This window comes from Bidens hawaiensis, unplaced genomic scaffold, assembly GCF_021521415.1.
Source record: "Bidens hawaiensis isolate Kalapana, Puna unplaced genomic scaffold, B.hawaiensis_p1.1 tig00032354_1, whole genome shotgun sequence".
NCBI classification, from domain to species: domain Eukaryota; kingdom Viridiplantae; phylum Streptophyta; class Magnoliopsida; order Asterales; family Asteraceae; genus Bidens; species Bidens hawaiensis.
In genome coordinates, this window is record NW_027495490.1 from 38,923 (window position 1) to 65,327 (window position 26,405).

Here is a 26,405-nt window from a genome sequence, read left to right on the forward strand (position 1 = left end):
CATTACGATTTGTGTCTAATGACCGACTCACATGAGATCACCATAACAACGACGGAGTAGTATTTTAGTTTGTTTTTGAGTTTGGTGGTGAAACAAGTGGTGGAAAACAAGTTATATATAGGTTTCGGGCATTAAAAACCGGTTCCAACGGCTATATTACCGTTGGAACCGGTTACAACGGCTCTATTCTCTCTCAAAAACCGGTTCCAACGGCTATATTACCGTTGGAACCGGTTCCAACGGCTAATTTGACCAATGTTTGACTAATAAAAAAAAACCCGCCGGAACCGGTTTTTTCGGGTAGGAACCGAACCGGTTACAATTAAGAACCGGGTAGGAACCAGGTTGGAACCGATGGGGACATACAAATAGGAGAACCGGGTACGATTTTCGGGTACAAAAATACCCAAATCGGGTATTGGGCCAACCGGGTAGGAACTGGAACCGGTTCCGGTTCGGTTCCACCAGTTAGGTTCCGAAACCGGTTTTTTTGTGCACCTCTAGTTGAGAGTGATGAATCTCAACAGCTGTGCTCCAGCAGTGGTGAATCTAGACAGAAGGTTGACGCTCACTAGAGCGACAATCCGTTATCAAAATGCTTGCCATACTTAACACTGCTTTGATGGAAAAAAAAAATAATTCAATACAAAATAATCCTCACTCATTCCTAGTGCTCAAAAAATCACTTCAGGAATGTATATATATACACGCAAATGTTAGTTGCAGATCAACGCGAAACTTAACCTAAAAGACAATCTTCCTCAGGCCTCAGGCAGTATGATAAACCCTTTAGGTAGCGGTAAACTCGTTCTGCAAAACATATATAATAATTAATAAAACAAAAATACATCAATAAATTATTTTGAACAAGATACGGCGTCACAAAACTTGACACAAAAATCATATTTGTCACAACTGCCACCCGGTCCCATGGCCAGCATAGAAGAGTTAAATGGCGTATAAAAGAAAGCACAAGATGCATTTCTCATACAAAATTCTTTACCAAATTATTTGTTTTAAGGTAAAAAGTTTTTATTTAGAGTAACATGTTTTGATTTAGAGTAATGTGACGACGTGTCAGCTGACAAAAAAATCAAGCCCTAATTGGCAATCTATATATAACAGCCTATATTATTTGATGTAAGACTAACTATATAGCTTAACAAAAAATAAAATATAAAAATTACAGACCTGAAAGAAACTTGTTTGCTACTCACTCATCCACAGGTTTATAGAAAGTCAATTCCGCAACCAACGCAATATGATCACTTCCCCATTTCTGAAAACAAAAATTAATTATAACACTCTTTTAACGGTCAAGGTAAAATTACGCAAAAGCTCCAAAATTTTAAAAAATCTAATGATAATAATAATAATAATATTAAAAAAATAATAATAGTAATTTTAATAAAAGCATCCCAATACCTTTGTAGGATACCCAGGAGTCCATTCCATTGCATGTTTGGGTATAGGAGCAAGAACCCTAACAGTTTGAAGACCTTCAGATCGCCTGCATGTAAAATAATTACAATTCACCTCCGTGGTTAATGTATACCTCTTCCTTTTGTTTTCATTTTTTCCTTTTTTAAAGAAGATTGGGAAATGATGATGATGACTCACCAGATGTAATCAACAGTCCCCTGGAAACGCCTATGGTAGCTAGTCACCTGAGGCTCACCGTTCGAGTCTCTACTTCCTGAACAATCCTGAAAACAAAATATATTCTTATATATCTTTAACTGAAACGTGAAGAGAAAATGGTATATGTAGCCCACCTCAACTTCTGTATATGTGCTTCGTAGTTTTAGTTTGTGTTCCACAGTCATGCATTCTGAACTGCCAGTTGCAGCCTCTATTTCCATAGGGGTCCAACCTGATGGGTCATAAAAGGGGGTCTGATTCTCCACAAAAGGTTCATCATCGACCATGTCAACTCCATCTGCCACGTCAGCTACATCTGCCATGTCACTTCCATCAGGGCCATGCAAGTCAGACAAAAATGAAGCGGAATCCACCTCGCCTACAGGTACATCTTCTATGGCTTCCAGTATTTCATGTTCATCTGAATTCTTGTCATTGGTAATTATATCGGACGAGATACTTTCCAAAATCTCTGAGGTGCAATTTACAGAACTGCCCTTGCTTTCTTCCTTGGTCTCGGGTTGTGGAGCGGTTTTTTCATCTTTATGTGTTGTATCAACCGTTGTAGGAGATTGAGTAGCATTATTAGTTGACTGAGTTCTACAACAATAAAAAAAGACGAAAGATATTCATAAATCGGTTCTTAATGTCTAGTTATGATAATGTCCAAAAAGTTTTATGATAGGATGATACATACCTGAAATTAGAGACAAACGGTCTTTTGGGACGAATTTCAGCAGAATATTGCCCTGATATCTTATTTCTAGGCAGTTCAGACACATTTAACTGTATTGAGAAGTAAACTTAGCATACGATCTACAAAAAATCCTAGTAATAGGTGTTTTGTGAAAACCAGAAATTTGTTTAACCTTTTGCTCGGATATGAAGTTGTACAGTGGAGTCTGCAGCATAAGAAAGAGAGTTATTAGAATGATAAATAAAGTCAAATTTAAGGTCAAAGAAAGTCTTGACCTAAAACCTAAGATACCTTTGGGGTTGAGTTAAAATCTCCACATAGAACAACAGGAGCATCATCCCAAAGCTTTGATGTAGCATAAGCTCTTTCTAGAAGTATCCTAACCTGTTGGTTAAAGATGGACCAGATGTAATTTTAAAAGTCAAAAAGCAATAGATAAAACACAGGTTATAGATTGTAAATTTATACCTAATAAATAAGGAACTAGTTGCGCCACATGACACAATTCTATGAACCAATTTTTTCCCCGGCTTCTCTTATTTCACTCCTTAAATATAGTAACTACACTAACTTCTACGCAATTTAAAACGCATCTTATCTCAAAATATCATGTTATAATTTCAATCTATTTATTACTAACTAATTAATAGTTTTTTCTACTCAACCCATGCAATACACGAGTTTCTAACTTCTTATTAATATACAACGTAGGCAAATTGATAGTTTCAAGTAAATTGCAAGCAGTTATGCATCACTCATAAGGAATCTCCTTCTCTTTGTATATATATAGTTCAATAATCTACAAGGGAGCAAAACAAAAGGAATATTTATACAACTAAAAGATTTGTTAATACCTGCCCAAGCTTGATTTCTCCCCTTTTAGGATTGTAGAGCACATGAATGTTACAAATGACGACTTTATTATGGCCTTCAGAGCTGCAGGCACAAAACAGTTCACTGCAAGATTAAGAAATAAATGAAAGAAAAAAAGTACAAAAACTGGAGAATATGCTGTACTTACCATGAACTAGAATGTGATCCTGCTGAACTTTTCTCACTTGATGACTGTTTAATGTAATAATAACATTTAGTGAAATAATGAAAAAAAAAACATACACAGTTTTGCATGTGAAAGTTTAAGAAAAAATATCAATGAAGACCAACTCACCTCTAGAACACATATCTGAGCAACATTCTCTCGCAATCCAAACTTACTGAACTCAATAGCTTCCTCATGCAGAAGCTTAAACCTAGTATCAAAATTTTATATCAATGTTAACAGATGCAGCTGCTTATAACTGCAGCATGCAATTGATTTACCAATTGCTTAAATCATATATACCATGAAGCATTGGGTTCATAAAAAATAATATTCTACACCAGCAGGGGGTCATTGTTAAAAAGTACAAAAAGACTTTAATAGAAAAACCTTGATGAACGCCAAAATATTGCACAACCATCAACCGCCACGCCAGTTCTCATCTGACATAGAAGAAAAGAAAACATTAATAAACACACATAAATTTTCAAAGATAGAAGAGAAAAAAGTTACAACACTAATACTAAATGTACCGAACCAATATACTCGATTCTAAATTTATGTGAATAATCAAAATTGCATCAACTAACAGCAAAGAAGCTATCTAAGGACCAAACATTAAACCTATTACAGTTTGTCAAGTGCAATTCAAATTTTCTCTTTTGACGTCTGTGGTAAGGTCCACGATCCACCAACAATTAGTTTGAAAGTCGCAGCATATGCTTATCAACAATTAAGAGTTAAGACAAGAAACTACGGGTTAGCTGATTGAGGATATAACTTGGATCCATGTATAGTTAGTTATATTCTCAATCACTAGTTGAAACAGTTCTTCTGTTTTACAGACATTAATAATTTGTGATATCTGTCTACATCATTTTAAAAAACCTACACGCTAACAAAGTTTGGCGGCCACAAAGCAATATGATATGCTTATGAGTAAATACATAACATGTGACCAATATACACACCATTCATGACACCACATGCAACATTTACCTTCCAGATACCATTATATCCCCGAATCTTTAGGTCTTCTTCCAATTCTTGGAATCTATCAACCTCCTGCAAACACAAAAAAACAAACTTAAATGTAAAACAATGTTACTCTAAAATCAAAAACCGAAACATAAAAATAACCACTACCAAAAGGTAAGTCTTTTATGCATTCCAAACTCATTAAATAGTTCACCTGAAGGCATAATATATCAGCCAACCATAACCCGAGCTCAAACATAATATTTCTCTTTCGAAATTCCCAATCCAAAATATGTCTAGGTATGTGAAAGTAAAGTTCGCTTCTATGACTAATAGCCAGGTAATCAGCTAGTATATTGTATGAGAGAACCGTAAACCGCTCTGCAGAAAAAACAGGTTAATGCCAATTATATGAAAAGCTTATCTTTTTTATTAGTACTGTATATGAAGATAAATTGATAATGCTACTGGTGAAAGCTCATTCACATGAATCATAACTAGTTGTGCCAACGAGTCGAGCCGATCCCAAGCTCGAGTAGGCTTGAGCTCGGCTCATTTCAAGCTCCTTTTCTAAAGCTCGAGTTTGACTCGTAAGTTGTTTTTTCAAGCTCGCTTATTATTTAATTTAAATACCTCTTTAACTAATTTTATATATTTTTGAGAAAAACATTGAATGAGCCTTAGCTTGGCTAGAGCTCGGCTATGCAGGGTTAAATTAATTCATAGAAGTCCAAAAGAAGTCAAGCTTAAAAAAGCGCGCACACACAAAGCTCATCAAAGCTCGAGCTCGAACTCGAAAAGCTCACCTCGTTTCGAGCTATTTATCTATCCGAGCTTGGCTAGACTCGTTTGCACTCCTAAATGTATAATTACCACAACTAGGCGGAGGCAACGGCTTCGCCTGCTCCCAATTCCGATAGTCAGAAGCCGGTTTCGACGGGCATTGGAACCGCGGTTGCGGCCGAAACTGTCCGTAAGGCTGCCGTGGCGCAAACTGTTGGTACGGAGGCCGACGAAACTGTTGACTCTGCTCACCATTCTGCTGCTGTTGTTTCCCTTGAAAGTGTTGATTAGGTTTAAAATGTGGATGCGGCTGTCGAAACTGTTGATTTTGATTATTATTATTATTATATTGCTGCTGGTACGGATTATACGGCTGTGCGTGTGGATTAAACGGTGGATTCGAATTATTATTAGGTCTAGAATTGAAACGCGGCGGCGGAGGATTATTATTATTGTTATAATCCGGACGGAATTGGCGATTGACGTCGTTGATGACGTCATCAGGTAGATTTGAGAATCCTCTGGTGGTGTGCGATTGATTATTACGGCCACCGCCTCTGTACTGTAATAATAATAAATGAATTAGTAAAAGGAAGAAGTGGAAATTGAATGATTATTATTATTATTAAGTGTTGATGATTACGGCGGCGGAAGGACGGAGGGACATGGCGACGGCGGCGGAGCGGAGGAGGTGCGATACGAACCGGCGATGATCGGTCACGGGTCAAGCGCGTTATCCACGCTCCTGTTACACGTGCCAAATATTTACATTTACATTATCAGTCCCTATAGTTGTACTCGTTGAATTGGCTCGTGAGTTACTTACAAATTGATTTGTTGAGTAACACTAGCCCAAGCTTGATTAAAACCTTACCCTTCGTTACACATAATAACTATATGATTTTTTTAACTTTTAATCTAATTTTTTTAGGACCACAATTTCTGTGATGTATTATGTAAAAAGGGTATTTGGGTGTGGTGTGTTAGGTTGTACTTGGTGTGACACGATTAATCAGTCCTACCTATCTAACTAGCGTGCGTACATAACAACCCTTTTACTCTGAAGTTTCCTTGAGCCTCGAAGTTCATCCATCCCGATGTCACTCCGAAGTTTCGACGTTTCATACCCGACACTTGACATGTAGTAGAGGTGCTGCCTGTTTATTTTTAAGCTTCATATTTCTAAACCCCATTTTTAAGGAATTACGCTTAAGTTATTTCAATACATGGCTTAAACCCTAGTCGGGGATATAGTTTAAACATTGAATAGTTTTAAATAGGTATTTATAGTCAAAATAACATTTCTTCATGACTAAGAAACGCAAAATTTACATATAAATGTTATAGTTAAATTGGCGTTTCTTCTTGAACAATAAACGTAAAGATATTTATAAATAGACGTTTCTTCGTGAAGAAGAAGAAGAAATGTTGTAACATTTCGGATTTTTCAAACCCGTATTCGTTTACTCATAATTCGACCGGGGAATATTTTAGATCACTATAATTAATCAAGAATCAAATATTTAAGTTTCTTAAGTTCACTTTAAACCCCTCATAGTTTATATAATGTTCATTTCTTCTTTATTGTATAACAAGTTCAATAACTGACCAAACATCAAACTTCAAGGACCATTTGTGTCAAAAATCAAAACTTGACCACCCTAGGCCGGAGCTTCACGTGGTGGGCTACCCCTCCCCCACCGCGCGGCGCTATGGGATACCTGCACATACTCGTTTCGTGTTTGATCATTTCCTAGTTCGTTTTGGTATAAAATCGATTATGTTTGACATATTTGAGTGAATTAATGACCAAGAAATCATAACATAACTAAAACACAAGTCCTAAATCGTTTATTACTAATTAAGGGTGAATCTTTATTATTGTTTCAATGATTCTCTCATTAAAATCATATATTCTTACTTAAACGAATGACAAGTCCAAAATTAGTTCATTTTTGCTATTTCTATATAAACAACTCATAATCTCTGCCACAAACCTTCACCCCAAACCCTAGAGAAACCTCTCCAGCCTTCACCCTCTCTGCTCATCATCAACTTTGTCGGTTTTTGCTTAATTGGTTGAATACACAAGTTTGTTCGTTTGACTTTGCATGCGTGTGGACCGTTAACTCTTCATATATCCTTGTTCTTTCACTTTCCGGGTAAGTTGTAAACTAAGAAAACATTCATATACATTCCCTAGTCAATAAACTTCAATCAATTTCGGTGGTTGAAGGGTGTTGACTGGTCAAATCTTTTAAAACTTGTTAAAAGGGCAAAATAGTCAACAAGTTTGACTTAATGTTTTCTCATACTTCTGGTCGGATTCAACGTTCGGTCCAGAAGACTTTTATTCTCGTAACGCAATTTTAAGGTTGCTGACCAAAACCCGACTTTAGACTCGCTATTCGGATTCTGGTCAGTACTAGCTCACTAAACGTTTAATTCAACATAACTAGAGTTCTACTCATCCCTTTGGATTGATTCTAGCGGCAACGATGTCGTTTTTATTTATATTATCATATCCTGAAGTCTCATATTCTGATTTCTTCATATCGTTTGATGTATAGTGGACGACTCGCTTATTCGTTAGCTCGCTTATTCGTATTTATATTCGTTTGACATTAATCTAAGGTGAGTTTTTATCATTCCCTTATTTTACTCAATTTTCACAATGTTTTGGGGACATATGCGTACATCATACTATATATATATATCAAAAATAGCAAACGTGTAATTGTGTGTGATTAATCAAATATGCTTGTTATGTGCTTACTTGTCTATGTACGTATTTGTTTGGCATATCCCCTTGTGGAGGGTTCTCATACTATTGACCGGCGCCCGATTCGCTTGGCAATGGTTTAATCGACAACTGATTTGCTCATGGTTTGATTTACATACCACATTTATTACGTTTTGCTTATTTTTCTTATTTATCATATTAACATTATTTTTTGACAAAATTGGTGATAAACTCACTCAACATGTGTTGTTGACAAACTCTGTTTTTTACGCATATGCAGGTTGCTTGAAGTTGAAGTATGGACACTTAGAAAGACCTTAGGGTTTTAATGAAGACAAACATGAATCTAAATTTGTGATATTTATTTATTTGGAATATTTTGTTTTATTTGGATATTATGTGTATTCTTTGAATAAATAATTAATTAGATATTGTCACTTTTATATTATGATAGTATCTTCGAGCTGTGAGCAATCAGATCACACCCCGACATTTCCGCCTTAGGTTGGGGTGTGACAAACGTAGCGCATAATTGGTAAATAAACAGAAAGACTACATGTCTAAATGTTTTATTTCAGACAAATGATTATCAAGGTTTAAAGTTATGCAAATTAGACGAAAGGTCTAAAGCTAGATCATTTGATCTAGATATATGTAAAAGTTGTTCTCATACTATAGATATGGGGTAATGCACATACAGAAATCAGTACAGAAAACTAATTAGAACAAAGTGAGTATGCTCAAACTTTCACAAATCTTTAAACGATTCATATGAACAAATGTTTACATGGGATTATATATCCCTAAAACTTTATAAGCAAAAGTAATCGTTGGCCCTTAGGTTATCATATACGTTTGTCTGGATCCTTACATATGTGAGCAGTCAGTGGGTACATTGCACCACGCTTGGTCATCCTCCACCATGACGGGTCGGGTCCAAGTTATATCCGCGTGGGGAATGGTCTTGTGTATATTGGTAGTTGCTAAGTATTCGAACGTTGCGGTATTTGCTGAGCGGTTTCGAGTTGAGCATGAGTTTATAATAGTATTTCAGAATTTTAGAACTTGATTATTTTCTTTGCCATGACAGACCGGGTCATAAGATACCCTTAGGGAATAATTAAGTATATAAAATGTTTTAGAGCCAACGTATTCACCAGCATGTGTTGCTGACGTATTTTATAAACTCTTTTGCAAGTAATGATTAGTTGGAGATAGAAGATGACGGCGTTAGCCATTAGACGATATGATTGCTCAAATATTTTGATTAAATGTAAAAGGCGTAAATTATCTTTTTATCTTTTGTAAAACTCTATCAAGTGTTAACTCCCGAGATTTTGAATATAATACTATTTTAATGAAAGGATTTCGATTTGCAACCAATGCTATGATATATTTGCAAAATAGGTACCAACAGTTGATCACACGCCTATGCTCAAAGTTGGGGTGTGACTTGCATTGAATCTATCGATTATTGGGTTCCAAAATTTCGTGTCATATCAACACTAATCGTTAAACTGAGATAAGTGAATGAAAATTCACCTGCCCCACACCCAACAATCACCGCCATCATTACCAATTCGTCTTCACTAACCGGGGTACAATAAACACAACTTTTAGCAAGATTAACTTTAAGACCTGAAGTTACGAAAAAAAAACCCCTTGCAGCAACTGAGTCAACTTCTTCATATTGCTTGCTGACCACTACATTAGAAACATGGTATCGTCAGCAGAACAAAAATGGGAAATAATCAGCCCATCATTTGGCTAATGAATTCCCGAAATCAGCCTAACTCGCCTTATCCTATCTATCATCACTTGTAGGGCTTCTAAAGCAATCACAAATAAGAACGGAGCAAGCGGATCACCTGTCTAATAACTCTATATAAGTTAAATTCTATAGTGGGCGAGCCATTTACCAGAACCGAGCTTCTACCCAATTTCAGGTAAGCCGAAATCCAAGAATCCGTATTGCAAGATGGAACCCATGCCACCTATAATGTTCAATAAAAATCCTCAAGGGTATCGTATGCCTTCTCAAAACCTACCTAAAAAGCATATTTTTTTATCCTTAACGGCCCATGAAATAATTTCATTAACCATTAATGGCTCATCCAAAGTATATCTCCCTTCAATAAAAGTTGTTTGAGCTGAAGAAATCAACGGACCGATTACACTTTTGAGCCAATTTGCAAGGAGTTTGGCAATTACTTTCCATTGTCAAAGGGTGAACAGGGGCGCAAAGGAGGGCTTGCTGCCACGCTACTCACGAATACCATAACGACATTGCTTCAACCGTGGTGGGTCAGGAGGTGCGCAAGCTCACTCACGGCTGTCATATAGCCGTTGAGCATGGGAAAAGCCCGCCTTGACCATTGGACCGGATAAAAAAAATCATTTAATTTTTAAATTTTACCTATTTAAATAACTATTTTACCCTTTAAAAATTACCGACAGCCTCCATTACCGACAGCCTCCATTTCCTTATCACCACCACTAACTTTTTTCTCTTTTATGTAAGAAAAAAACATTATTTCCATCCATAAGTAGCCTTCACCTTTTGTTATCTTATGTTGTTATTTGTCATGTAAACCAACTATAATAAGTTAGAAAAAAAATCAAACATTTAGATTTTTTTTTTCTTTTCAAACAACAAATTTTATTAAAACAAACTAGTAAGGCGTTAGAAGCCCTAACAATCAACCGCCCAACTTACAACACAAAGTTACACCAATCTTTGCGCAAGCTTTATTTAAGCGAAGATCCATTTATAGTCCAAAGGAACCCCAATAGATCCTATAGCCTCCATAGTTTTTGGAACACTAGCGAATGTTGGAATGAATCAAATCACTCATAACTTTCCAAATACCCCAACATGCCGTGAGATAAGATGGAGTCTTTCTTGTCAACCATCACTAAAATCCTTTTATATGTTTAAATTGCTATACTTTAATAGTGAAAAACCACACACAAACATAACCCTTAGCATTATGTTTATCATTTTCAATAATAATACACAAGTGTGCCAAAGTTTATAAAATTAAATGCTACAATATATATCTAACATACCATAATAAAGGAAATCAGGAATAACACATTTGGTAAATAGACGTTTCTTCGTGAAAAAGAAACGTAGCACATAATTGGTAAATAAACAGAAAGACTATATGTCTAAATGTTTTATTCAAACAAATGATTATCAAGGTTTAAAGATATGCAAATTACACTAAAGGTCTAAAGCTAGATCATTCGATCTAGATATTTATAAAAGTTATTCATGTACTATAAATCGAGATAACGCACAGACATAAATCAGTACAAAAAACTGATTAGAACAAAGGTTAATACGCTCAAACTTTTACAACTCTTTAAACGAGTTATATGAACAAATGTTTACATGAGATTATGTATGCCTAAAACTTTATAAGCAAAAGTAATCGCTGGTCCTCAGGCTATCGTATATGTTTGTCTGGATCTTTACATATGTGGGCAGTCGGTGGGCACACCACACCACGGTTGGTCGTTCATCCGCCACGACAGGGCTAGGCCCAAGTTATACACACGTGAGAAATGGTCTTGGTATATTGGTAGTTGCTAAGTACTCGAACACTAAGGTGTTTGCTGAGTGGTTTCAAGTTGAGCATGAGTTTATAATAGTGTTTCAGAATTTTAGAACTTGATTATTTCCTTTTCCATGACGGACCGGGTCATAAGATACCGTTAGGGAATAATTAAGTATATAAAATGTTATAGAGTCAACGTGTTCACCAGCATGTGTTGCTGACGTATTTTATAAAATATTTTGCAGCTAGTGATTAGTTGGACATAGAAGATGATGGTGTTAGCCATTAGATGATATGATGGCTCAAATATTTTGATTAAATGTAAAAGATGTAAATTATCTTTTTATCAATTAATCTTTTGTAAACTCTATCGAGTGGAAATCCCGAGATTTTGAAAATAATAATATTTTAATGAAAAGGCTTTCGATTTGCAACCAATGCTACGATATATTTACAAAATAGTTACCAATAGTTGGTCACATGCCTATGCTCAATGTCGGGGTGTGACAAAATCCTTGCATTTAATCCATTGATTACCGACTTCCAAAATTTCGTTTCATGTCAACACCAATCGTTAAACCGAGATAAGTGAATGGAAATTCACCTTCCCCACACCCAACAATCACCAATCGTTAAACCGAGATAAGTGAATGGAAATTCACCTTCCCCACACCCAACAATCACCGCCATCCTTACCAATTCGTCTTCACTAACCTGGGTACCACAAACACAACTTTTATCAAGATTAACTTTAAGGCCCGAAGTTAAGAAAAAAAATCCTTGTAGCAACCGATTCAACTTTTTCATATTGCTCGCCGACCACTCCGTTAGGAACATGACATAGTCAGCAAAACAAAAATGGGAAATAATCGGCCCATTATTTGGCTAATGAATTCCCGAAATCAGCCTAACTCGCCTTATCCTATCTACCATTACTTGTAGGGCTTCCATAGCAATCACAAATAAGAACGGAGCAAGCAGATCACCTTATCTAATAATTCTATAGTGGGCGAGCCATTTACCTGAACTGAGCTTCTACCCGATTTCAAGCAAGTTGGAATCCAAGAAATCCAACTTTCCGGAAACACCATGCCACCTATAATGCTCAATAAAAATCCTCAACTAAGGGTATCGTAAGCCTTCTCAAAATCTACCTTGAAAAGCATATTTTTTTTATCCTTTCCGGCCCATGAAATAATTCTATCAACCATTGATGGGTCATCTAAAGTATATCTCCCTTCAATAAAAGTTGTCTGACTAAAGCAATCAACATACCGATGACACTTGTGAGTCATTTGCAAGGAGTTTGGCAATTATTTCCATTGTCGAAGGGTGAATAGGGGCGCGAAGGAGGGCTCACTGCCACGCCACTCACGAACACCATAATGACATGCTTCAACTGCGGCGGCATGGGAGTGGCGCAAGCCCACTCATAGCTATCATATAACCGTTGAGCATGGGAAAGCCCCCTTGACCATTGGACCAGATAAAAATAATCATTTAATTTTTAAATTTTACCTATTTAAATAACTATTTTACCCTTTAAAAATTAACGACAGTATCCATTACCGATAACCTCCATTTCTCTATCACCACCACTATTTTTTTCTCTTTTCTGTAAGAAAAAAGCATTATTTCCACCCATAAGTAGCTTTCACCTTTTGTTATCTAATGTTTATTTGTCACGTAAACCAACTATAATAAGTTAAAAAAAAAATCAAACATTAGATTTTTTTTTCTTTTGAAACAAAAAAATTTATTAAACAAACTAGTAAGGCGTTAGAAGCCAAAACAATCAACCGCCCAACTTACAACACAAAGTTATATCAATCTTTGCACTAGATTTATTTAAGCGAAGATCCATTTATAGTCCAAAGGAACCCCAATAGATCTTATAGCCTCCATAGTCTTAGGAACCAATGTTTTAAAAACCGGTATTTAGCTCATACCGGTTTGGGATGAAAAAATGGTATAACCGGTTGAACCGGGTTGTACCGGGAAGGTTCAATGGGGTTAATAGTTTACCTTGTAATATCATATAAATATAACTTTAACTAAAAATAACCCAAAATTATATGATTTCATAATAAAATATAATTCAAAAGTTAATCCATAATACAAAAGCATTCAATTTTCGAAAAACAATCCAAAAGTTTACTCGTTTTGAAGTTAATCGATAGGTTAAAAGTAAATTTTAAAAAATATGGGCCACAAAATATAAAAAATTGCTTGGGTTAGAACCGGTTTGTCGGTTTAAACCGATATTTTAGAAAAAACCGTTGGTTCAATGTTTTAACAAACCGCTCAAAAATACCGGGACCAAAATACTGGTCTAATATACAAAACCCGGTATTACCGGTTCAACCGGCCAGTACGAACCGGTTTTTAAAACACTGTTTGGAACACTAGCGAATGTTGGAATGAATCAAATTATTACTTATAACTTTTCAAATACCCCAACATACCATGAGATTAGATGGAGTCTCTCTTATTAACCATCACTAAAATCCTTTTATATGTTTAAATTGTTATACTTTAATAGTAAAAAACCACACATAAACATAACCCTTAGCTTTATGTTTATCATTTTCCATATTAATACACAAGTGTGTCAAAGCTTATAAAACTAAATGCTATAATATATATCAACATACCATAATAAAGGAAACCATGAAGAACACATTTGGTGTTTTTAAATCGTTGTCTTACTAAAGAAGTTATAAGTCTTCGGTCCAAGGTCACATGTGAATGTCAAACCTTGAGCACCATGCCCTATTCCTAAAGTTTCCTTTTGGGAAGATTTCAAAATATACTACTTTAGACTACCCCACACTTTATATAATATGTAATGTTGGATATATTGCTAGTAAAAGTATCCATCGTTACTCATTTTACATAATTGTGATAATTGCATTTATATTGATAATATAAAAAACTCCCGAGTACTAAATTAATTGAATGGCTTAACCAGTTTTTTTATCTTTTTTTAATCCTAAACTTAAATATGTTATATGCATCATAAACATAAAAGTTGGGTCGGAAATTTAGTGAAGATATGATTTTAATTTCATTTACTTCGTAGTTAAACCATTTATGGGTTTGTGCTTTCGTGATGAGAGTTTCACAGCGATTAAAGTGTGTTCAAAATAGAGGTAAGATAAACAGAAATCGACTCTCAAAGCAGTGAGCTTAATATGAAAATTATATAAGTTGTCCAAATCTTGGAGTGATGTATAAGTGAGAACATTTCTTATTTTCTTGGATATTGTTTTTTTATCCATAAGCAATGAGTCTAGACCTTACTGGATACAAAGCACCCGCACACACGCCTTAACCGTGGACGATAGACGTAATGCAACGTTTTGATGGCACAATTTACACACTATTGGCTGCTCAGTAAAAAAGAGAATCATGCTGATCACAATTGTCATCACTATGGGTCAGGCTCATATGTTGCAGAAGAGGCAAGGTTGGATCTTTCATAATCGTGGGTTGATAGTAGCTAAACACAAAGACTTGACGAACGCTAACAGTTAGTTCTTTTATTTCTCGCAGTCGAAAGACACTACCCCTAGAGACATTAGCTTGGATCACCTTTTGCATTTATGTAACGTTATTTTTTATTTCTTGTTAATTGTTCCTACAAGATAACTAATACTATATATAGTATATTATCTCATAATTAATAAAATAAAATAAAAAATCCCTTAGACCTTCCAACTCCGTATAAATAGACTCATCTCACATTGTATGGTACCAACTAGCAAGCCAACTCTAGCTGCTACTTTCATTTCATATATATGCATAATTGTCATGCTAAAGTAACCACCACCTGTGAGCTTAACTTCCACTCTATAAGTCATACATCATGATCATGGGCTTCATTCATGTCATCTTCTTCTCCTCCATCATAATGTTCATCATTGTTCTATCTCATTTTCAGTTTCCTTCAGGTAACATCAAAGAGACAAAGAACATGAGTTTGAAACTTAATTACAACTCATAACTGTTATTAACCTTACAAAGTTTACTAATCAGGTGGTTCATATTCATCAAAAAACAATTTCCATTGGAGAGATTACAACATAAATACAACAAGCCCACAAGAGTCATCCAACACTCACAGAAAGCTTCTTTTTAAAGGTAAAGTTTTCAACTTTTTTTTTCTATGTAGAGTACAAGTAAAGATGCACATTGTACAACCAGTCACATAATATGCATCATGTAGAAAATGGCATGAACATATAGACACATAGTACAACCACAACAAATAAAATTTACCAATTTGGGTTTTGTCTCTCTTTTGTTATAGATTTCTTTGACAGAAGTGTTGGTTATAATTTGTCAAAGGTACAACTAAGCATGTACATGGTACAACTTAGATAATGTGCACTTTATACAACATTTATTCATTTGGCAACTGACATATCTCAAATGGGTTATTGTCTTTTTTTCTCTTTTACATGATGGTCAAATTTGAGAAGGTACAACAAAGCATGCATATGATACAACCTATATTATATGCACTTCATGCAACCTTTTGCTGCATTATGCATTTGGCAACTTTAACCATAAATAGGTCCTGTTGCTTTTCTCATTTTCTTTCTTCCACATTATCTTAGATGTAATTTGAAAAGCTATAACTAAGCTTGCACATGGTAGAACTTATTTATTGTTCACCTCATACAACATCATTTACTTATTTGCTCACTTAAATTTAGTGGTGTTAAACAGGTCGTGTTGTAGGTTGGTGGGTCTAACCTGACACGAACTTGAAAATCGTGTAAGACACCTGAACCCGAGCACGACACGTTTGACTCGAAAGTGTATATTTTTAACTGTTTTCACGTATTAATACTTTAAATTTGCATTTTTACAATAAAAATACAAATTTATGCAAAACAAATGCATTTTAATTATAAAATAAAAATTATAAAATATTACGTGAATATTCTTTTTAGTTTTACATTTTGACATAAGATACCCAAGCATTTTAGTTTATTACATAAAAAAAATAAAATAAAATATGGGTTAAACAGGCCAACTCGCAAACCCACCGGATTGACCTGATCCCGACCCGCTTATCTAAACAGATAGTTCACTGGGTCGACCCGAAACCGACCTCAGCCCGTTTGTAGCAAACCCAAAACCACAAATTTCGTGTTAGGTTCATGTAGTGTCATAAAGTCCTACCGCTGCTTAAATCCCATATATGATTGCTACAACTAACACATGCACAACTAAGTAACAAATTTTTCATATGAATTTGGTCAAATAGGGTCAACTTGTACATCCAGAGACTTGAGCATTTCACAAAGCAAAGGGTCAACAAGTGGGATACCACAATACATTGTCCAAATAGTCAACACATGTGTATCACAGTCAGGGTGTGCACCTTCAAATATCCATCTTCATTGTGGTTGGTTTGCCTCAGCAAGAATAGTCAACCCAAGATTCTTCAAGAGACTTTCTTATGATGATTGTTTGGTCAATGATGGTCAAATGTTGACGACTGGTCAAATGATCAGCTTTTCTTATTCAAATTCTTTCATGTACCCCATCTCCTTAAAACATGCAAGATTTTGCTAGGCCCTAGTCCTACAACTACATTACACTTGGTTTATGTAATAATGTATATATAGATCTTTCATGATTGATGTATCATTTTCCCTTTTTTTTATGCGTCGTAAGTTCGATCCTAGAACAAACCCGGAAAAAAGATTCAATCTTTAATGGATTTGAAGCAAAAATATTGGAGAATTTATGTCAATTTCTGAATTATTATAGATATTTTTATGACTGGCAAACGGGCCGGGTGGGTTCGGGTCACGTATTAGACTGGGTTCGGGTCAGAACAGGTCGAATAAAAAAATGGTTACTTTGGTTCATGTGGGACAGGTTCGGGTTGAAAGGGGGTCTACATGTGTTGGTTTAATTTTTATTGTTTAATTTACATTACATTTCAGCTTTCCTTCTAGTTTTCAGCACAAGTTATCTGTGTTCAGGAGTCGGTTACATTTTTTTAAATGCTAGTTACGCATGTGTACCGGAGCCAAGAAATGCGTGTCCAGCGCCATGTTACGTGTATAACCCGGCGCCAGTACTCGCTTAACTCGAGTAACCCGCATCGGTCACTTGTGTTTAATGCCCAGGCCTAGATTTTTTATAGGAAAAAGGTTTGAATTTAAAGTTTCTTTGTTTAGGTGATTTAATAGATTGATTGGTCATTCATTAGATTTTGAGAATTCTTAAGAGTCAAAAAGGATATGCTTTTCTTTTTTTGCAGAGTTTTGTGTCTCTTCTTCTCAAACTTTGCAGGGTTGTGTCTCAAGCACACTTGAGCTTGTGCTTTCTGTCATCCAGAACATGTCAGCCAAGAGGAAGTCATGGTCTGAGAAAATGAGAATTTTGCATTTAATACAAGGGCATTCTTGGCTTTTTCCTCCATGCTGATTTTCAACTTTTGTATGTAGACATGTGATCATGTTTGTTGATAATTAGTGTTATAAAACTCGGTTAATTCGTCAGAGTGCTTGGTGATTTTGTATGTAGTCATGTTTGTTGATAATTAGTGTTATAAAACTTGGTTAATTCGTCGAGTGCTTGGTGATCACTCGCTACTCGAAATCATTCCAAGGCGGTTTTCTCCAACTTGGCCTATGTTACATGGGCTTGGATTTTGGCGGTCAAGTCGGAGCTACTGGGTGCTAGTCGACCAAAAATAATAAAGAATGAATTATCACTTTTGTAAAATACTTTAGTATTTGAAAATGTATCATTTGATTTATGTTGACATTTACATATTTTGTTATCAACAAATAGTGAAATTATGATCTTTAACATATATATAATTTCCCAGAAAAATTTTTATTTATATTATTTACCTGGTCCAAATGCTCAGTGCCTTTGATTGCATATGTAAAGTTATGTATTGATGTTTCAAAAGTCCAAACTTAAAATCAGTGATGATATTGTGGTCTAAAGTTTAAACATCATGATTGTGTTACCTTACCATTTTTTAATTTGTATATATGCTAGTTACACAAAGGATTTTAGTTTAGATCATGCTAGTGCCCAATTATTTTAATTGAAACGGTTTTTAAGATGTAACTTATTTTGTTCATTGAGTAAATTATCAACTATCCTGTGGTTCTACTATTGTATACCAACTCCCAAGAAATTACCCAATACATCCCATGGGTAGGATCTAAAAATAGATTGAAAGATGCAAATAATAAATTTTGTCATTTTCAAGACTATATATTTCATAGGGCATATGGTTACAAAAATTAACATTGTTTGCTAGGAAAAGGTAATTAATGCTATATTTGTGTAAATCTTGTCCTACACTCATCTAGTCACATGTTGCAAAAGAGTAAATCCACAATACACAAACCATGTAGATACTTTCTTTTCTTTATTATTATTATTATTATTATTATTATTATTATTATTATTTAGTGGCTGACCTGGTATATAACTAGGGGTAGCCTCAGCTACCCCTCAACTTTTCGCCGATAGTACAAATTTTATATGTTTTGGTCGGTTTTCGTATTTCGCCACCCCTAAAAAAATATAACGTTACCCCTGTTTGTTTAGACCCGGCCAAATTAAAAGCCGAAACCAATGAAAGTCCAACCAAATTTAAGCACAAACTAAATAAAACCATTTGTTTGTTTTTCCTTTATGCGTAAACGTTTGGTTTAGGTCGGACGCCAACAGTTAACAAACCAAAGTTTCATTCAGTCGTGGCTTCCACCCCACACTACCCAAAGCCCCTGCATGCTACAGCCGAGTAGCCAATGGTCGGTGCTCCTTCAGTCTCTCACTCCCTTGTCCACGGTTTGAATTCTACTTGTTCAATTTAGGTATTCTTCTATTTCTACTTAAAATTGTAATTGTTTATTTGTTTATATAAATTCTTAATTTGGAATTGTTTATAGGCCATTAAATGATTTTTTTTTAATAGTGAACTTTTAATTTTTGTTGTCTTTAGAATTTGAACCCAAAAGCATTCCCTCCAAACCCAGGTGTTTTAAAGGCTTTGCCTTTGGCAATGGAGCACCACCCCATTGGTAGCAATTGAATGATTGATTATGGTTTGTTGGATATTCGGATAATATAAATTGGAAATTGTACTGATTAGGGATTTAGGGTTTATGTGTAAATTGAAATTGATTATAGATTTATGGTTTAAATGTTCTCCCTTTTAAAATTAGGGAACTTGGAAGATGAAACAACAATGTCTTATTAGCAATCTTTTTAAACGAAAATTACAAGAAACGATGATATCGGTCCAAAGACAAGTTTAAAAAAACAAAAAACTATCATGTGAAATATCGTAAAAAAAATTCGGTTATTGTATGAAATACGGTAAAAAAATTCGTTTACATTGTATGAAATACGGTAAAAAAATTTTATTTTGAGCGTTACCCCTGAGATTATGGTCTAGATCCGCCACTTTTGTTGTTGTTGTTATTATTATTATTATTATTATGTTTGTTGCTAGCTACAAACGACACTTATTTGTTTAAAGGTTAAATGGGTCTATAACCCGAATAAATAAAATTTAACTTATAAGTTATAGGCCAATATATGTAAAATCTAACTTGAATAGAAATATAAGTAAAATGCACCACATAAAGTTATGAATCCTGTTTACAACGGTTAACAATGTGACATGTGAACTCTTAGTTATGTATTTACTTTTGTCCGTGACCTATTGTTTAAATAGAAGCAATGCCTAACAAATTTGATACACTCCCATACAAGGTACTAAAAAGTTTAAATACGTGAATGGACAAAACAAATTTTATGTATTATACAGACAATAAAATTAGTACAAGACATGAGTATGTATTTATTGATATTGAAATGGATCCAATAAGGATGATTTGATAATTGATATGCCCGGACCAAAACTATGTACTGTTAGCCCATGACATATTCAAAAAACAAAAACACAATATTTGATCAAAAGACACTTGGAACTCTCGAACAAACACTAAAACAATAACCTATCAAACTATTTAGAGGAGAGGAGACTCAAAACATAAACCAACTATGACCAAACAATTATAAAGTAATTTTAATAAAAACCAATAAAGATAGTAACTTTAGTTAACTCGTTAACTTCAATACTCGACTCAACTCTAATACTTTAAAATTCTCAATATTAAACCTTTATTCACCCCCTTAGTTTTAATATGAACTTATAAATTTAACTTTCTAACAAACTCTTCAATCGTGTATGTCTCATTAATTCGAAGATGCTTGAGTTCCCTCTTTAATGTAGCCAAACGTGCATTTTGAACAATGTCATCAAGAAGAAATCTTATCCGTAGAGCCTCCTATATATCTTTCACTTTCAGTTCTTAGCAATTTGAAGGAGTATATATATATCCTCCGACAAAGCTTGAAAGAGAACCACCTTCGCAATCTTGTACCTTTCATCAGCTGCTTTATCGGTCACCATGCCGTTATTTCCCAACTCTCGTGCATCCAAAGCCGTTTCTATCAAAATTGTCCACATCTTGAATTTTGTTGGTGTCAATTGTGGGACTTCAAACGAGGTATTGTTGTTTTCTCTAATTGGGCCAAGCGCTGCAACGAATGGATAATCCGTCTCTTATTACCCCAATTGGAAGAACCTCGATTCACACCCCATTGGTTGTGAGTGAGTCTTAGTTAGCAATAAAGGGCTTCTATATCAGTAGAAACTAGCAATTGATCTTAGTTACAAGTTTGTCATATTTTTGACATACATAGCCTTTCGGTTCCTTTTAAAACCAAGAACGCTTTATTAGTAACTCTTCAACCTAACAAGACCCAAGATTGATTTATTTTGAGACAAAGATGACAATGAAACGAGTATTGCGAATCTTTTTATGAGATTGTAAAAAGTCTAGTAAAACTTACCCTACAGGTTTTTCAAATACCTTTATTACTATTTTATTATTTTAGTATTAAAAGAAATCAAAAACATATATAAACAGATTAAATTAAAAAAAGACAGTTGAGGGAGATAGTTGAATGGCTCTGAAACTGTCTTCTTATCTTGTCAACAAGAAGAAGAAATCCATAGAGAAAGTTAAAGATTTAGTTGCAACAAGCAACGTTCCTTCCATTGCAACCTACCCACAAGCATCTCTCCACAAAGGCAACTGGGTTAAGCATATTTGTGGTGCTAGCTTTGAGGTAACCAATTATAACTTTATATTATTTTTCAACCTTTCCACTTATAATTAGTTTTACTTTAGTTTATACAAGATATTCATTTCAAGACCTTATTATTATTGTTATTGTTGTTGTTGTTATTGTTATTATTATTATTAGTAATAGTAATAGTATTTAGGGGTGTAAACGACCCAGGGCTTGACTAGGCTCAAACTCAATTGTTTTTTCAAACTCAGGCTCAACTCGTTTATAATTTACTAATTTATATATATATATATGAAGAAACACTAATGGACCCCGGGCAGATTACGGATAATCTGGGGGTTAAATAGATGTTTCCCACGAGGGGTTAGACCCAGCAAAGATGGTTCTTCTGATAACCTGCAAAACAGACACCGTGAGCTCGTCACTGAGAAGGGGGGTACCTCCTTGTGACCACCCTCCGGCGTGAGAATCAGACTAGATTGCTCTTGAATATAAGTGTATATTAAGAGATTGCTAGAGCAGATATCAGGTATAAGATGTAAGATACAAGATAAGATGAGATGATCATACCATTTGGGGTATTTATAGCCGAAGGTAGGTTTCCAAGAAGGTATAGCCGGCTGAATAGTATTCATGTTCTACCAACTGTGGCCTACGCACGTGCCATGCTGGTAGTTGGTGGGTAGGCAGCGGCTGACAGTGACCAGGCCTGCTGTGTACTATTCCTTTTCCACCAACTACAGGCTATGCACGTGGTATGACAGGAGTTGGTGAGTAGGTAGCGGCTAATAGTGACATACAGTACAAGAGCATGCTGCTCGCCATACTGTTGTCAATGAGCTGTCGTATCTTTGGTCAGATCTTTTGCCCATACCTCGTCAGGTACAGTACAAAAGATCTTCCAGTATCGTACGGACTGGCTTATTTGGGCGGGAGTATTCCCCCTCCCGCCTTCGTGCGGGATTGTTCCCGGCTTTGCTCATTCCTTCAGGTGACTACTGAATTATTGAAAGCTAAGTGCCTTGTGCGTGTAGCCTTGCTGCGCGGGTGGCCTTCCCTGATGGCTTGTATCCGCAGCTGCGGGAACAGGCGGAGTACTTCACCATTGGGAGGCATTTCCTGCGGGAACAGCTTGCGTACTGCACGTAAGGACGTCACGTCTCTGAGCATGGTGGGTCCTGCGGATCCAGTTGGTTTCTGCGCAGACGTCTCTCTTCAAGGTGAGTCCTGCGGGTCCAACTGGGCTCTGCTGGGACCTACCTCTTCAATATATATATATATGTTTTTCAGTATGTTTATATATTTAATAAAAACCTTAACAAGCCTAAGCTGCATGAGCTGCTCAAGCTTATATCATAAAAACCTCAATTAAAGCTCGTTAAGTTATCAAGCCCGACCTCGAGCCTTGTGTTGTTTTAAGTGCTACCTCTTTTGGACTTCTATATATTAATTTTACACTACATAGCTAAGCTCAAGCCAAGCCTTGGCTCGTTTAAGTTTGTCTCAAAATATATATAAATATAAAAATAGTTAAAAATATGTATAAAATATAAAATAATTACTAAATAATAAATGTGCCAAGTCCGAGCTTGAAAAAACAATTCACGAGCCAAGCTTGAATTTTGGAAATAGAGCTTGAAACGAGCCGAGCTCAAGCTCTCGTAAGTCAAAACGAGCTCGACTCCTTTACACCCCCATGGCAGTACATTAAGCGAGCTAAAGTCCGGATCGATCGAAATTAATACATACAATTCCAAAAGAGTTAAAACGTAAAAATACACTAGGCCCGTCAAATCCGTTTGACCTTGTTGAAAGCATCTCTGATCTTTTAGCAGGAGGTAAATCTTTTGGTTTGAATTTTAACCAGCTGATACATTGCAGGATGTGGTGGATATCAGGAACCTTTCTCTTGTTTACACTCTAGCTGGAGGTATAACTATAAACCATGCATATTTATCACTTAATTTCTACTACTTCATCATTTTAAAAGAGTGGCTTTTGTGTATATTTATGTTAGTTATTGTATTGATTGTGCTGCGGATGAGGCGGTAGTGAACGCAGTGAATGAAGGAATTAATGCAGCAAGAGATATCTTGCCGATTAGAAGGCCTTGGGTTATGATAAGTGTCAATGATGATGAGGATCTTCACCTCCGAAAAGCCGGTCATATTTCGTTCCCTTAAGTTTGATAGAGTCCTTTATTGTCATTTAACTAACTCTTTATTAGCTTTACAGAATTTGATCCGGATGATTGTCCAACAGACTGCTCAAGACCGTGTGAAAATATATGTCCTGCTAATGCAATATCCAAGGAAGGTTTGTTCAACTAGAATATTATATATTTCTTTTTTAAGCAAATAGTTTGTTAAACATTCTGTCCATGTGGTTGAACAGGAGTAACAAGAGAGCGTTGCTATGGCTGTGGACGTTGTTTACCAGTTTGTCCGTATGATAAAATAGGTTAGTCACTTTCTTTTCTCGTTTTTGCTCACATATGTGGTGTGGGGTCTAATGGTATTATACTACACGTATACGGTTAAATGCTTCCAGAAGCAATTTCATATGTAAGATATGCTGCTGCAACATCTAAACTTCTTGAGAGAGATGATGTCGATGCTCTCGAGATCCATACGAATGGAAGGTATTCTGTTCATATAGTTATAACGCCTAGCTACTTTAAGGTAATTAATAAATAATTTTTGCAGGCAGACTGGTTCATTCGAAGAGCTTTGGAATGGTTTGGGAGATTCTGTTAGTCATCTAAGGCTTGTGGCGGTAAGTGCAGAACCAATTATCGTTTTTCAGTTGCGGCATTCACTATGTTGAGCTAAAATTACATAAAAGAGAATGTTACAGCTATCTTTGTGATTGGCCTCTGAGACTTGAAGGTTGATAGCTTGTGCCATGATGGGAAGGGTATTTTGGACATTTTGTTATATACACGTAGAGCATGCTGATTTTCAGTTTCAAAACTAGTTACCGATGAAATTTGATGTCTTATGTTAAGCTCTTTCATTTTTACTGAATTGAATATAAAGTAAGAAAAATGTGTTAGGGTCACCAAGTAATACTTCCATCTGAAAGTTGTTTCAAAGGGTATTTTAGTCATTTTATTTCATATGCATGTAGATTCAGTTATTGCTATTTTTATGGGAAATGCTTGATCTTAGGAAAATTTCTAAACATTTCATTTGACGTTTTATTTTGACTCAAGACGATGTTGATAATATCGTTAGTAGACTATACCACACTAGCATAGGTTGTATTTGTCTTTATGTTTTATAACAAAGTCATAGTCAACATTGTGTTGGTTTGTCCATAAATGTCTCTCTTTTCTCACAAATGCAGGTTAGCTTACCCTATATTGGAGATTCAACTGTCGCCACGATGAACAAATTGTACTCTATTCTAGAACACAATCTTTGTTGCTTAAATCTATGGCAGGTAGGTGTAACTGTCGTTAACTCTCAAGACCCTATCCATAGACTAATGTATCGGGCTTAATGGACTCGACATACTAGACTAAGTGCACATAATAACTGTCCCACGTTAACTAAAGACTAATGTTTAGTTTACTTGATATTATAGTTAGATGGTCGACCGATGAGTGGAGATATCGGACGAGGTGCCACTCGAGAATCTATTGCTTTTGCCCATCGGTTGGCTTTTGATAATGAGAAACCTCCTGGTTAGTGTGCCTGCCTGTTAGATTTACAACACAATTGTTGTAAAGGTGCAAGTGCTTAGCGCACGTGTTTTTAACATTTACTTGTCACCATATATGACGTAGGTTTTCTTCAACTTGCGGGTGGTACTAATGCTCACACAGTTGATGCTTTGAAAAAACTGAACCTTTTCCAAATGCCGACGGCTATGCCCATAGAAAACTCGTCAACCGCGTCAAGTTCAAATGCTTTGATTGGAGGAATCGCTTATGGTGGTTATGCTCGCAAGGTCACTACTTTTTTTAAAAAATAAAAAAAGTGCTAGTTGGCCTCTGTCTTCATAAAATAACATTATAGTCAATTAAAGTATATTTATATATGATTTTTTTTTGTGCAGATTGTGGGAAGGGTTTTGAGTGATATGCAATCAGAGGGTGACATAGAGTGGTATCCAGACCTTCTGCTAATGGCAGTTATCGAAGCCATGACCTTAGTAGGAGGGGTTAAATCTTATAATAATATCACTTCTTGAGTCCTTATTACACTTGTAACATCCTTTTAATATTTACATGTAGTATACATTTCATTCTACTATTTATTATGAGATCTCCCATAACCTTTTCAATAATAACTCATTTAATTGTGATTAATGATCAAGTCAATCAAGATCATTGATCATTTGAGTCATATAAAACCGACCCCTTTTATTTCCGTTGAACACTCCCAATTAATTTTAAAGATTGTAAACATTATTGTTATAATAATTGTTCCTACTATTAGTATTATTTAAATTACTAGAGTTCCACTACATAAGTTCCTTTGTATGGTACTAAGCAGCATAACTTCCTCTTAATTTGTATGCAAAACAAAATCATACATCATCATCAACATCATCATTGTTCTGTCTCATTTCCAGGTAACATCAAACACTCAACAACCAACTGTCTTAACATCTTTTAACTGTTTTATTATTACTATTATTTTATTTTTTTTAATTTTCACAATGGTTACTCAACAGGTGGTTCATAGTCATTAAACAAGTATTTGCATTGGAGAGATTACAACACAAATGCAACTAAGAATAGCTTAGGAGAGTCTGTCGGTCAGCCAAGGCTTATGGCGGTAAGTGCAGAAC

At 35.4% G+C, this 26,405-nt stretch overlaps 3 protein-coding genes across 3 annotated transcripts; 2 read left to right on the forward strand and 1 right to left on the reverse strand.

Moving 5' to 3' along the window:
* Positions 1 to 1,136: 1,136 nt before the first annotated feature.
* Positions 1,137 to 12,767, reverse strand: LOC143583291 (carbon catabolite repressor protein 4 homolog 6-like). Its single transcript, XM_077065634.1, has 18 exons — positions 12,720 to 12,767; positions 12,107 to 12,158; positions 9,424 to 9,585; positions 5,804 to 5,883; positions 5,229 to 5,700; positions 4,570 to 4,736; positions 4,377 to 4,442; positions 3,768 to 3,820; positions 3,507 to 3,588; positions 3,360 to 3,403; positions 3,193 to 3,274; positions 2,630 to 2,722; positions 2,511 to 2,543; positions 2,339 to 2,427; positions 1,776 to 2,241; positions 1,621 to 1,706; positions 1,426 to 1,510; positions 1,137 to 1,279 (listed from the first exon to the last, which is right to left on the reverse strand). The coding sequence occupies exons 1-18, from the start codon at positions 12,765 to 12,767 to the stop codon at positions 1,214 to 1,216; spliced, it is 2,226 nt and encodes a 741-aa protein (XP_076921749.1). The 3' UTR covers positions 1,137 to 1,213.
* Positions 12,768 to 15,318: 2,551 nt separating this feature from the next.
* On the forward strand, positions 15,319 to 17,033 carry LOC143583284 (TPD1 protein homolog 1-like). Its single transcript, XM_077065630.1, has 3 exons — positions 15,319 to 15,397; positions 15,483 to 15,587; positions 16,723 to 17,033. The coding sequence occupies exons 1-3, from the start codon at positions 15,319 to 15,321 to the stop codon at positions 17,031 to 17,033; spliced, it is 495 nt and encodes a 164-aa protein (XP_076921745.1).
* A 6,597-nt stretch (positions 17,034 to 23,630) lies between these two features.
* LOC143583285 (uncharacterized) lies at positions 23,631 to 25,820 on the forward strand. Its single transcript, XM_077065631.1, has 9 exons — positions 23,631 to 23,768; positions 23,841 to 23,921; positions 24,000 to 24,065; positions 24,156 to 24,246; positions 24,311 to 24,380; positions 24,954 to 25,049; positions 25,194 to 25,293; positions 25,396 to 25,559; positions 25,668 to 25,820. Exons 1-9 carry the CDS (start codon positions 23,723 to 23,725, stop codon positions 25,800 to 25,802), a joined length of 849 nt encoding a protein of 282 aa, XP_076921746.1. The 5' UTR covers positions 23,631 to 23,722; the 3' UTR covers positions 25,803 to 25,820.
* Positions 25,821 to 26,405: the final 585 nt, after the last annotated feature.

Bases quoted from the DNA above. Each gene is read 5' to 3' on its own strand.
- LOC143583291 (XM_077065634.1), bottom strand. From the start codon at position 12,767: ATGGAAATAATTGCCAAACTCCTTGCAAATGACTCACAAGTGTCATCG. The intron at 1,707-1,775 runs GTGGGCTACATA...TTTTGTTTTCAG, and splicing joins GCACATATACAGAAGTTGAG to GATTGTTCAGGAAGTAGAGA. The intron at 1,511-1,620 runs GTGAGTCATCAT...TTTTACATGCAG, and splicing joins GGGACTGTTGATTACATCTG to GCGATCTGAAGGTCTTCAAA.
- LOC143583284 (XM_077065630.1), top strand. From the start codon at position 15,319: ATGGGCTTCATTCATGTCATCTTCTTCTCCTCCATCATAATGTTCATC. The intron at 15,398-15,482 runs GTAACATCAAAG...TTTACTAATCAG, and splicing joins TCATTTTCAGTTTCCTTCAG to GTGGTTCATATTCATCAAAA. The intron at 15,588-16,722 runs GTAAAGTTTTCA...TTGGTCAAATAG, and splicing joins CAGAAAGCTTCTTTTTAAAG to GGTCAACTTGTACATCCAGA.
- LOC143583285 (XM_077065631.1), top strand. From the start codon at position 23,723: ATGATAAGTGTCAATGATGATGAGGATCTTCACCTCCGAAAAGCCG. The intron at 24,066-24,155 runs GTTAGTCACTTT...AAATGCTTCCAG, and splicing joins TTGTCCGTATGATAAAATAG to AAGCAATTTCATATGTAAGA. The intron at 24,247-24,310 runs GTATTCTGTTCA...TAATTTTTGCAG, and splicing joins GAGATCCATACGAATGGAAG to GCAGACTGGTTCATTCGAAG.